The sequence below is a fragment of the Cavia porcellus genome, unplaced genomic scaffold (genome assembly GCF_034190915.1).
Source record: "Cavia porcellus strain 051 isolate PalLab524CR breed Dunkin Hartley unplaced genomic scaffold, mCavPor4.1 scaffold_23, whole genome shotgun sequence".
Classification (NCBI taxonomy): Eukaryota; Metazoa; Chordata; class Mammalia; order Rodentia; family Caviidae; genus Cavia; species Cavia porcellus.
Window position 1 is genome coordinate 41,946,803 of NW_026947506.1, and position 11,510 is coordinate 41,958,312.

Here is an 11,510-nt window from a genome sequence, read left to right on the forward strand (position 1 = left end):
ACTTTCTCAGCTCTGACACATAGCCCGTGTGACTGCAGAGCCGCTTTATGCCCTAGCTTTGTTTTCTGCCTCTCTGAGCTGCCAGCTTGGACCACTGGTACCATGTCTTGCTTATCTCCTCGCAGGCTCCACACTCACATCCCCAGCCCTGCCTCCTGGCTTCCCTCCTTTGTGCAGCCGTGCCTGGTCACTATCCTGGGGTCCTTTCTGTGTGGGTCCTCTTGCAACCAGTGAACTTGGGGCAATTCTCCTGCCTCAGTCTCCTGAGTGCTGGGGTTACAGGCATGTACTGTAGGCTTGTTTTTTCTGATGTGTCCATGGACCTTGCCCAGGCCTTGAACTCAGATGGCTGTTTACGAAATGTTTGTTAAATGAAACAGTGATGGACAAACAAACAAGCATGAGTCTGAGTATACACGGCCATACAGTGCTATTCTCACGTCAGCAGCAAGCCTCCTCCCCATCTGGGCTGTGAATTCTCCCTCCAGCAGCCCAGAGGAGAGTTCAGAGGCTGCAGAGTGTGGTGCTGCTTCTCTGCTACCCTCCACTGGCAGAGTAGGGAAACTGACAAAATCTGAAAGCTTCTTTGGTTGCAGTGGGTCTGTAGTAGGGGCTTTCCCCTGTGTAAGAAGTCATGGCTGCTTCCCCTTAAAGGGAATGAGCGAAGGACAAAGTCAGAGCCTCCCTCTGTCCTTAGACCTTGATAACCAAAGGATCCCTAGACCCCTAGCTTCTCAAATGTTCCATACAATTTTTTTTTTTTGAGACAGGGTCTTGCTATGTAGACCTTGTGCAGTTTATAGAGTGGCTTTAAACTGAAGCAATCCTCCTGCCTCAGTCTCCCAAGTGCTGGAAGTACAGGCGTGCACCCCATGCCCAGCTATGATGATTGTTTGCCCATTTCCTAATTAGATTGAGCTCCTGGGGGCAGGAATCACTTATTGGACAGCTATTCACGTAGCAGCCCCACATGCAGTGATAGTTTACACACATGGAACACACAACGGATGGGTACAGGGTGGGGCAGGAGATAGTCTCACTCTGACCTGGCTCCAGGCTGCTTGGACACTGTGGTGAGACCAAGAAGTCCAGGGCACAGAGACCTTGCAGGAGCGCCACAGAGCCTAGCTCTGCTGGTGGCTGCTGTCAAATCATTTGCCTTTCAAACCCCAGTGGGAAAAGCCAGGGGCGGCATTGGGTAAGGACTAGCTCCCCCAAAAGGACTGGAGGACTTACACAGCTCTGCTATCCAGCATCCCCAAGGCCCAGACCATACCTGCCATATTAGGACAGGTACCCTTTGCAACTACTTCTGGCACAGGGCTGGGGACTAGATTGGAGGGAAAACGTCCAGGACATGCTGCTACCTGCCCTCACCAAGTGCCACAATGCTGGGTGCGGCAGGAGACAAAAGCTGCGGCCTGCCAGATTTGCACTGGATTCCTGGCTGCAAACCCCATTTCCTGATCCAGATCAGGAGTGGCTGTCTTCCCTTTCTCCCTGCACCCCCCCCCCCCCCGCTCACCCCCACATGCACCTTCTTGCTTAGGGCTCAGAGGCCATCTGGGTGTCATTAGCCCTGCCTCATTGAAGTGTGTTTGGGGCTGGATGTCTTACGCACCTCTGCATACCAAGGACCTCAGCCAGCCAGCCCCAGTGGGCCACCTAGCTCCTGAAGCAGCGCAGGCCATGTATCGCCTCCAGAATGCCTGGGCAGCTTGCATGCTATGACGTGGGCCCTCCACAAGGAGCCCTAGCTGATGACTGAGCAGAAGCCAAGGTGCCTGGAGGCTGGCCAGGAACCAGCTCAGTCACACTCTGTCCTTGCCCTGCTCAGTGCTGGAGGGACTGTCCCTGACCAGTGACATTTTCTGGGCTTCCCTGGCTCCTGGGAGACACTGACCCAACTGACCAGTCAACAAGCAGACGTTAGGGTTCTTCACCCTCCCAACCTCCCACTTCCAGTGACACCGCTGCCAGTGCCCACACTGCTTGTCTATGGTCCTGTTAGCAGTCCTTTTTTGGTTCCAGCTCCCATGCTCTGGCCACATCCCTCCCCCAGGGAGTGGTGAAAGCTTCCTGCTGTGCTCAACCCTCTGCCTGGCCCTGCTAGCTCTCTGGGCATGTTTGCCACTCACTCCCTGAGCTAGGTGCCCTCTCAACTCACTGGACATGAGCTGTTGGCGTGGACCTGTACCCCTCCTTTTTGCTGTCACCACCTCCATGTCCACATCATCTTCTCAGCCAGACCACAAAGAAGCTGTATGCCACAGGCCCTTTATACAAAGGCATCAAAACATGGGACCATCAGCATGCTGCTGCAGGTCACACTCCTGGACAGGGGCGGCCAGAGATGATACACAGCATAGGCCTGGGGCCACCCAGCACATAGACATATGAATACCACAGAACCAATGGCACTGCTTAGAAGAAGAGGAGCCATCAGCAGCTTCTAACAACACCCCTGTGTTCTCAGCAAGGTGTCCAGGGTCAGCATGGAGAGCCCCCGTGGGGACACTAGAACCACATGACTTCACATTGTCACAGAATGTGTAATTTCTGCAACTGGGCAGATAAACTGTACTTCACAGAGCTGACAGTAAAAAGTGAGACCAGAACAGGGACATTTATCCAAGTACTCAACATAGCTGGGCACACAGAGATATTCACTTAATTTTCTGTCAAGAAAATCTTAGCTCAGAGGCCAAGCTGTGAGCTGACTTCCTTAGAGATGCCCTCAGAGCATCCGGACAGTGCAGGCCTCGTGGGAGCTGGCAGGTGCTGGAGTGCCCTGGGCCGCAGAGTTCACTATGCCAGGGCAGCTGATGGGGGCGGTGGATGGAATCACCAGGGAGGTCCCCGTGGGAGCTGGGTAGACACTGGAGGAGCCAGGGGTTGGACCACAGTGGTTCTGCACGTAACACAGGCCGGAGGTGGGCTGGTATAGAGGCAGGCTGGGCGTGTGCCCAGTAGTGCAGGTCGGCCAGGCAGCTGGCTGTTGGCCACTGGTGTGCTGCATCTGGATGACGGGGTAGCTCGGGGGTGGGTGAAGATGGCAGCTCTGTGTAGGATAGGAGGCGAGCACAGGGTTCAGCCTGGAAAGAAACAAGAGAAAAAGGATGATTCGGCTAATGGTGACCAGGACCACCCTGACATCCCACCCAAGAAAACAGCAGGGCTGCCGACTTCTATTACCAAGGCCAGCTAGCTCTAGGGTCCAAAAGCGGGTTAGGGCTAGGGTCAATCTAAGAGAACAGAAAACAAGTGTCCAGAGAGCAGTCTCCAGAGGCGTGTGATGGAAACCAGAGGCCGGCCAAGGTACACCTCCCACACGGCAGCTCATCCACCAGGAGCGGAGCCAGCGAGGTCCCTGCAGGCAGTGCGCCTGTGGCTAGCGCGGTGCCTCACTTGTGTACATCTTGGTGTGAAATTTCCTATCTGGGCCTCACAAGTGAAGACTGGTAGGAAGCAGCATGCCAGATGGAGCTAAAGACTCCACCACACACCACGTGGCTGGGAATACAAAGGGGTCTCCCCCTTTGTACATGCTACCGGGTTTGCTCTTTGAATTTTGGTTTTCTTTTTTGCAGTTCTATTGAGCTACCGGCCCAGACCTTCCCCCTTTTTTTTTTTTTACCAGGGATTGAAATCACAACCTCATGCCTGGCCAGGTAGGCACTGGCTCCTAAGCTAAAACCCTGGCCTTGCAGCCCTTCTTGAGACCAGGTCTCACTGAATTGCCTGCGCTGGCCTCAATCTTGTGATTTTCTTGCCTTAACCTCCCAAGCAGCTGGTATTACAGGTATGTATCCCAGTGGTGCATCACCACACCCAGCTACACTCCTTTCAATTAAACCTGGACTTTACAGACCAGCTGCTGAGGTCCAGGCACAGAGCACATCACACACCACCTCTCCTGGCATTAAAAAAAAGTCGAAGGGCTAAGAGTGCGATTCAGTAGTAGAGGATTTACCTAGCATGTGCTGGGCACTAGGTTCAATCAAAACACCTCAAAAAACCAAAATTGAAAACATATTTTTCAACAAGAGCACCCAGGGAGACACAACTGTGCAAATGGCCATCACAAAAGAGAAATCAGCAAGAGTGTTGTAAAGCTGCCTGTGCCCCACCGTCAGTCGCTTAAAACATTCAATTCTGTTGTGTGTGTCTGCAGCAGGTGCAAGGGGGGACCAGACACCAGCCATGAGGAACGCTGCAGGAACAGAAGGCTGTCACTTCCCATAGTGCCTGTCATGGTGCGGTGGGACCACATCATTGCACCAGGAGGTCACAGCTTCAGAGAGGCTGAGGATCACGCAGCACAAATGAACTTACGTAGGAAGTATGAGTTGGGGCGGGTCACCACCCCGGGGTGCTGCAGGGGGCTCCCTTCCAGGCTGGATGCACACCTTAACCTCTGATGCCCTTTGAAGTTTCTATGTCAGACACCACAGCCGGGTGCAGCAGTGCATCCCTTTGGTCCCGGGTTACTCAGGAGACTGAGGTAGGATTGTGGGTCCCAGCCTGGCTGACAGTGCAATCTGTATCAAAACCCAAAACATTCTACACATACACAGTCCCTTCCACAGTTTGACCCAGGAAGGACCTACCTGAACTCTGAAGCAAAACGGCTAGTTTGCATTTCTTTTGGGCGCAGTACTCCTCCCTGCCTTTAAAAAGTGCTGCAAGGCCCTGGGTGGATGAAGGGTGGGAATAGATGCCTCCTGGAATGACTTAGAAGGGACAGCTTTCCAGTCAACAAACCCTGCGTTGGGGCAGCACCAAGAAAAGATGTGAACCCAACAGCAGCAGGGTAGGATAGAAAGGTTAGAAACAAAGCACTCTGACTTCCTAGTGAGCTCCTTTTCTTGTTTTTCTGGTGTCTTAGTTACTTCTTACTTACCACTGAGACAAAATACCCAAAGTGGGGAAAGGAAAGGATTATTTTTATAGTTTTGGAGATTTTAGTCTATACTCAGTTGGCTCCAAGGTAGGGTGGTATGGTGGGGCCCCAGTATATGGCGGCCTGCAAATGGCATGGTGGAAACTGGCAAGAGACCGTGATACACCTTCCTGCCATTACATTGTATGCTGGCTCCACCCCTAGGTGGGTATAGCACTGACACCATCAATTTAAGTGCTAGACAATGAACCAATCACAAATGCACAATGCAAATGCATGAAGCCTATAGGCCACCGACATAAACAATGACTCTGGTACTGAGGATTGAACTCAGGCCCTTTGCACTGCCCTTTTTTAATTTTCATTTTGAGACAAGGTTTTGTCAAGTCTGTAAGTTGTCCAAGCTGGGCTTGAATTTGAGATCCTTCTGCCTCTGTTTCCCAGAGTGCTGGTATATGCCCCTTCCCCCAGCTGGGTGCCTTCTCTTGGAGACACTACTGAAGGAGGCAGAATGTCCTGTGCTGTGAAGTCTCAGCAGGGACAAAAGCCAGTGAAGGACACAGTGGCAGAAGCAGTATGAACAGAGAGAGAGGTTGAAAAAGACCTGCAAGTGGGACATCTTGGTCTAGACCCAACTCTTGTCTCTGAGTCACTGAAAACACAGGTAACCATGATCTTTTTGGCTTCAACAAGAGCTCAGGTGGCCTGTCTGGCACTTTGGGCAGGACAGCAAACAGGGCTGAACTGCGAAACAGTAAACCTCACAGCTCTTGTAAGGTGGCTAAGAACATCTACCCTAGGTCCTGGGCCCCATCCTAAGCAACCCTATCAGTTGGTGACATATCAGTGCTTTTCATCAGGGCCATGTGCCACGGCCATGTGACTGCATAGAGCTGAGTCCCTTCTTTGGACACAGTAGGGCAGCAGCCAGAGTGCTCTGACTACTTGCACACATGTATTTACTCATTCGCAGTGCTCAGGGATCAGACCCAAGGCCCAGACAAGCACTCTACCACTGAGCCATACCCGCAGCGCCTAGCTGTGCATCAGCTTTTCAATCTCTGACCCCTTCTTCCTTTATGACCTGAGATGGCCCAGCCACACTCTCTCCCAGCCCCGGGGTGGCTCAAGAATCTGATGAGTGAGCGGGGGAACTTACTTGCGGCTCTGAGCTGCCCTGCGTTCAGCCAAGGATCCTGAGACGTACTTGAACATGGGTATCCTCCTCATGAGGCAGAACGGGAATGTCTGATCAAGCTTCATAGCCACTCGCTCCGGGATGTCGAGGTTATAGCAGTTCGTGAGGCCATCTGAGGTTGGGCACATTAAGTCAAATAGGAGGTAGCAAAAGGGAAGTGGCTGAGTGTGCCCCCGGGAAAGACACAGGCTCCCTGACATACCCTGGCTGGAGGCTGAAGCCCAGGGAAAAATCTGGAGTCAAAAGTTTCCATCCACTGCGCCTCTCAGGGAACATGGTCAGTAACAAAACCGGCAGACAGCTGTGAACACCTCGTCCTCCTAGAGTTGAGGATTAGAACACCTAATCTCCTGAGCCTTCTGTCCTCCAACCATGGTCACAGGCCAGCATACACCAGCCAAACATAGGACAAATTCAACAATAAAAGTTGGCAATATTAAGTCCTTTCTCAGTAACTGACAGAACAACGTACAAGGTTACATAAGACTTGAATGACACCCACATCTACCCTGAGGTACAGAGACCACTGTATCTACCAGCTGCAAAACACACATTTTTTTCAAGAACCTAAGATATACCAAAAGTTGGGTCACAATAAATGTAAAAGAACTGTAATTAGATAAAGAGTGCTCTGTGGGGCTGAGAGCTGTGAGGCTCAGCATAAGTGCCTACCTGGCAAGCGTGAGGTTGTGAGGTCTTTTTTTTTTTTTTTTTTTTTTTTAATCGGTACTGGGGATCGAACTCAGGATCACACACTTGCAAGGCAGGCGCTTATGCCGTTGAACTAAATCCCCAGCCTGAGGTTGTGAGTTTGACCCCCGGTATCAAAACAAAAGAGTATTCTCTGCCCAGATGACATTAAATTAGAAGTCAATAAAAAGAAAATAAATCTGGAAAAATCTAGAATTCAGTAAGTCATTTTTAAACAACCTTTGGGTCAAAAAAATCTAAGGAAAACTAGAAAATACATTTAGCTGCATGGTAGTGAAAATACAACATATCAAAATGTGTGGAATGCAGCTAAATAGCTTTAAAGTTTTATATTAGGAAATAAAAGTTTAGTCACATATGGTGTGCACACCTGTGATCCCAACACTCTGGAGGCTGAGGCAGGAGGATCACCACAAGTTCAAGATTGGTGTGGACTACACAGCAGAGACCCTGTCTCAAAAAATTAAATGAATTAAAAACAAACAGAACCAGAAGATAAAGATTTAAAAAGAATGAAGTTACACATAAAAAATGAAAGATACGCTATCAGTCACTTGTATTTATATATGACCTCTCTTAATAGTGCACAGAATCACGAACTGAGATTTGGGGTCTGTACCTCATCTAATCCTCAACTCTACTAATTCTAATGCTTAAAGAAATAAGCATTTTGTAGTTTAGTCTTCCTCCTTCCTTTCATTCTTTGTGGGAAACAAGGTCTCTCTATGTAATGTAGGCTGGCCTTGAACTCACTATATAGCCCAGGCTGGCCTCAAACCTGCAGTGATCCTTCTGCCTCAGCCTTCTGAGTGCAGGGATTACAGGCATGCGCCAGCACATCTGGCTTCTATATTTTAGTTTTCTGATTGCAGCTACAAAATTTATCCTTATGTTTTAACCATCTATATGGTAAAAGCCAAATCTCTTTCATTTTTGTTTTCTCTTTTAAAAAAAATCAAACCAAACAAAGATAGTAATAAAAACAAATTTGGGGGCTGGAGGTGTAGCTCAGTGGCAGAATGCTTTCCCAGCATGTGTAAGGCCCCAGGCTCCATTCCCCAGCAGTGAAAATAAAGAAACAAATAAATAAAGATAATTCCTATCCCTTTCATGAACAACATTTCTAGCTTATGGGCATCTTGAACTCTTCCAATGAAAACTCTATTATAGTAAGTCAAATGCAGGTACACACACACACACACACACACACACACACACAATCAAATCAGCATGTCACCAACTGGACAAAGTTATAAGCTGGACAAGGAGATAACTGTTGGTATTTTCCAGATGAGCAAATGTAATCCAAAGGGGGGAGCAGAATCTTGTGTGGTTTCCAAAGCTGAAGCTCAAACCTGGGTTGCTACCATCTGAGCCCAAAACCTGACAGACATCCTAGAGCCCTCGGGGAGTGGGCGCACCCTTTGGTACAGCTTCATCACAGTTTTCTTCCAGGAAGGATACATAACAGTCCAATCAAAAGGCCACACAGGTTGCTCAGGAAAGAAGTCTGGGGAATGAGCCGAGAGGCACCCAGCAGGAGCCATGGCACCAGGACGGAGGGCATGACCACACCAAACACCAGGGCCCGCCGCATGCGAGTACGGACAGTACTGACTCCCAGCATGGCAAAAGCCACCGGGGTGAAACCTCTGGCATCTTCCACCTCCCCCAGCTTTGACAGCGACGACACAGCCTCAAGGGACAGGAAGATGACAGCAGAGGAGACGGTGAAGATCAGGGTGAAGAAGCAATGGCGGACAGTGCCCACGGATTTCTCAAAATTGCCACCAAAGCGCCAGATGATGACCGCACCACACAGCAGGGAGACTGGATTCTCATAGACAAAGATGTAGGTCACCAGCCTGTAAACTGAAGAGGGAGTCGGGTTAGAGCCTGCTGCTGGGTTGCTCCAGGGAGAGAAAGCCCAGATATGAGCCATCTAGAAAAGGGAAGCAGCCTCTGTGCTAGCAAACGGAGAGCCAGTGCAAGTCAGCAGGTAAGAGGTGGGAGCAACAATGAAAGCCCCAAGATATGGTAGAGATGTGAATGCCTAATCCCTGTTCTTTCCCTTCTGGGCCCAGAGCAAGTCTTAGCAGTAACAATTTCCATGTGTGAACTGAAAAAAAATAGAAAGAAAAACCATCCGTCCCCCACAAACTAACTGTTGGCTCATGACGAGATTGCTGATTTTGTAAAGTGCTTTATAACCCTTTTGCAAATTTTAATACTGACCTACCTCAACGGGCAGTTTGAGGGTTAATTAACTGTAACAGCTTCAGGGTGGACGGAGAGGGTGTCACTTATCACTTTGTGCCAGTCTCCTCACCTGTATTCCTGACCTTTCTTTCCATAGTGGCTGTTCAGAGGAAGAAAAAAGACCCCATGAATTATTTTACAGCTATAGGGATTATAAAACTCTCATGATAAAGGCTCAGTTTGCTTCTGTCTGTGAGGAAGTGTGAGTATACCCAGGATGGTGGGTGGGGACCTCAGTAAAAGAGGGATCTGAGCAGGTAAGTAGGCTGTGGAAATGTATACCTCAGTCAGGCCGGTCTCTGGAAGGCTTCATTATCTGAAGAGTACTTCATCATTTGGTGAGTACTTCCACAACTGAAATTTCAAATATAAATGTGAAAAAATTCTAGGTGAAACTCGATGTGATTTGGGTTTATATAGCCCCAGGCTCTAGTTTCAAGCCTGGGATGTTTCAAGCATGGGCCTGGGATTTAGCTCAGTGGCATAAGTGCCTGCCTGGCAGCACAAGGCCATGAGTTTGATCACCAGTACCAAAACAAAACAAAAACAAAAGCAGCTAATTATCAAAACATACAATAAAAAACAAAAAGCTGAGTTTCTATCTCAATTCTATGACTTAACAGCTCTGTTACTCTCCGCTTTAAGTTCAGTCTCACTGAAGTAATGGGCAATTTAATATGGCCTGTCTTGAGATGGCTGGGGATTGAATTATCATGCATTTGATTGTGTTTTGCAAGACTGCCACACATTTCCCTTATTTCTGCAGAAAAGAATAAAGAAGAGAGACTAGGAATGACTTTTATTCATGGATGTTTAGACTTTATTGGTCTGCAAAACTGCATTACCCAGAGAAAAACTCCCCCCTCCTTTACACATACATATCCCCATCAGGATATGGGGATTACTTGGGATTAAGATGGAAACGAAGCAGAAGAAATTCCTAACTTCAAGAGCACAGGATGTCCACAAGTTAGCAACAAAGTTTAACTGTGAAAAAAGTGGGAGAAACATTTGGCCTTAAAACAGACCTAGGTGTGTACATGAAGTGGGAGGCAGAGAGAAAAAGGCTTTATCCTCCGGGAGCAATTGAGAAATCGAGGAATGAGTTTAGGGCCTTAACGGGTCTGGAGGCGACAGGGAAGGAACAAACTCAGGCAGAGCAGGGATATTACAGTAACGGCGAAGACGAGGCTCAGGGAAGACGTCACTACTGGAAGCAGGTGACAGTGCTGGAGGCTGGATCTCCGCTGGGGAGGAGGGGTGCGCCCCGAGAGAGAGGCAGCTGGCAGTGAGGCGCGAGGAGCGAATCCTGCGAGGTTGGAGCCCAGGCGCGCGCGACGGCGGAGCAAAGGGACTCCGCGCGCCACCCCGGCCCCGACCCCGCTCACCTTGCCAGTCGCGCAAAGCCTCGGACCGCAGCGTCAGGTCTGAGGACGCCTGCGGGGGCTGACGCAAAAACAAGCGGGGCCCAGAGACCAGCAGCGAAACCAGTGCCGTGAAGAAGGTGGCGGATGGCATCTCAGGACACAAGCACCAGCTCCGATATCCGGGCCCCGAAGCTGCCGGAGACGCCGAGGCCGCCATAGTGGCCGGCGTTCCGCGCTGCTCCTCAGCTACTTCCGGCTCCCTGCGCACGTCTCCCCTGGCAACAGCGGAGGTGCTGGCCGGAAGTCCCGCCTCCTCGGCGATCAGCCCTTCGCCGAACTGCCCAATCTTAGGACGTCGTCAAGCCCACGGGCCGTAGGATACCTGGTGGATACAGGCCCTGGTTTCCGGCGTGTTTCTAAAGCATCTCTGGGCCGGGGCCGCTCTGGTGGCTGCTTCACCAAGTCAGTTGTTACAACTGGGCCTTTGATTCTATCGTCCTCGCCCCAGATACCTAAGGATTATGGTGCCTTCTGGTCCTCGGAGCCTGTCATACCATACTCTCCGTATCTCTATTCATCCCATTTATACCAAAGGGTAAACAGCCTTGGAGGGTACCGGGCTAAGAAGATTAAATGCCAGACCCAGTTAGAAGATAGGTTCTCCTTTTTTGTTGCCGGGCTGGATCAGAGGGTCTCCAAGGCTGAAATAAGGAAGTTAACAAGACAACATCCTTTTTGAAGACTTTTGAAGTTTATGAGTTCGCGGACTGCCGTCAGGAAAAAAAATTTACTGATGTTTCAGTAAGAGGGAAGAGAAGGGTTTATTCGACCGATAGGAGTGCGGGCGCTCAGAGAAATGAGACACCCTAGGAGCTGAATTTGGCTATGTTTTAGGGGGTGACTTCAAGGGGGTAATCTAGGTTGTGTATTCCTACTCTGTCAGGTTATAGTGCAAGCCATTGGCATATGTTTAGACTTGAGAACTGCTGTCCACCAATATTACTGCTTCTTGAGAATGGAGAAAGCTCAATTTATAGGTAAAAACAGACCAATTGACAGGCATACTGTGTCC

General features: G+C 49.8%; 1 protein-coding gene across 4 annotated transcripts; it reads right to left on the minus strand.

Annotated features, from left to right (window-relative positions):
• Window positions 1-2,532: 2,532 nt before the first annotated feature.
• Window positions 2,533-10,717, minus strand: Rhbdd2 (rhomboid domain containing 2). 4 transcript variants are annotated; one of them, XM_063234293.1, is made up of 6 exons: window positions 10,460-10,644; window positions 9,354-9,425; window positions 9,052-9,171; window positions 8,277-8,684; window positions 6,063-6,213; window positions 2,533-3,095 (listed from the first exon to the last, which is right to left on the minus strand). In XM_063234293.1, exons 4-6 carry the CDS (start codon window positions 8,437-8,439, stop codon window positions 2,738-2,740), a joined length of 672 nt encoding a protein of 223 aa, XP_063090363.1. In that variant the 5' UTR covers window positions 8,440-8,684; window positions 9,052-9,171; window positions 9,354-9,425; window positions 10,460-10,644; the 3' UTR covers window positions 2,533-2,737. The 4 variants fall into 4 exon arrangements, with proteins under 4 accessions (XP_063090363.1, XP_063090365.1, XP_003470171.3 ...); XM_063234295.1 differs by lacking the exon at window positions 9,052-9,171; XM_003470123.5 differs by lacking the exons at window positions 9,052-9,171; window positions 9,354-9,425 and having other exon boundaries at window positions 10,460-10,717.
• Window positions 10,718-11,510: the final 793 nt, after the last annotated feature.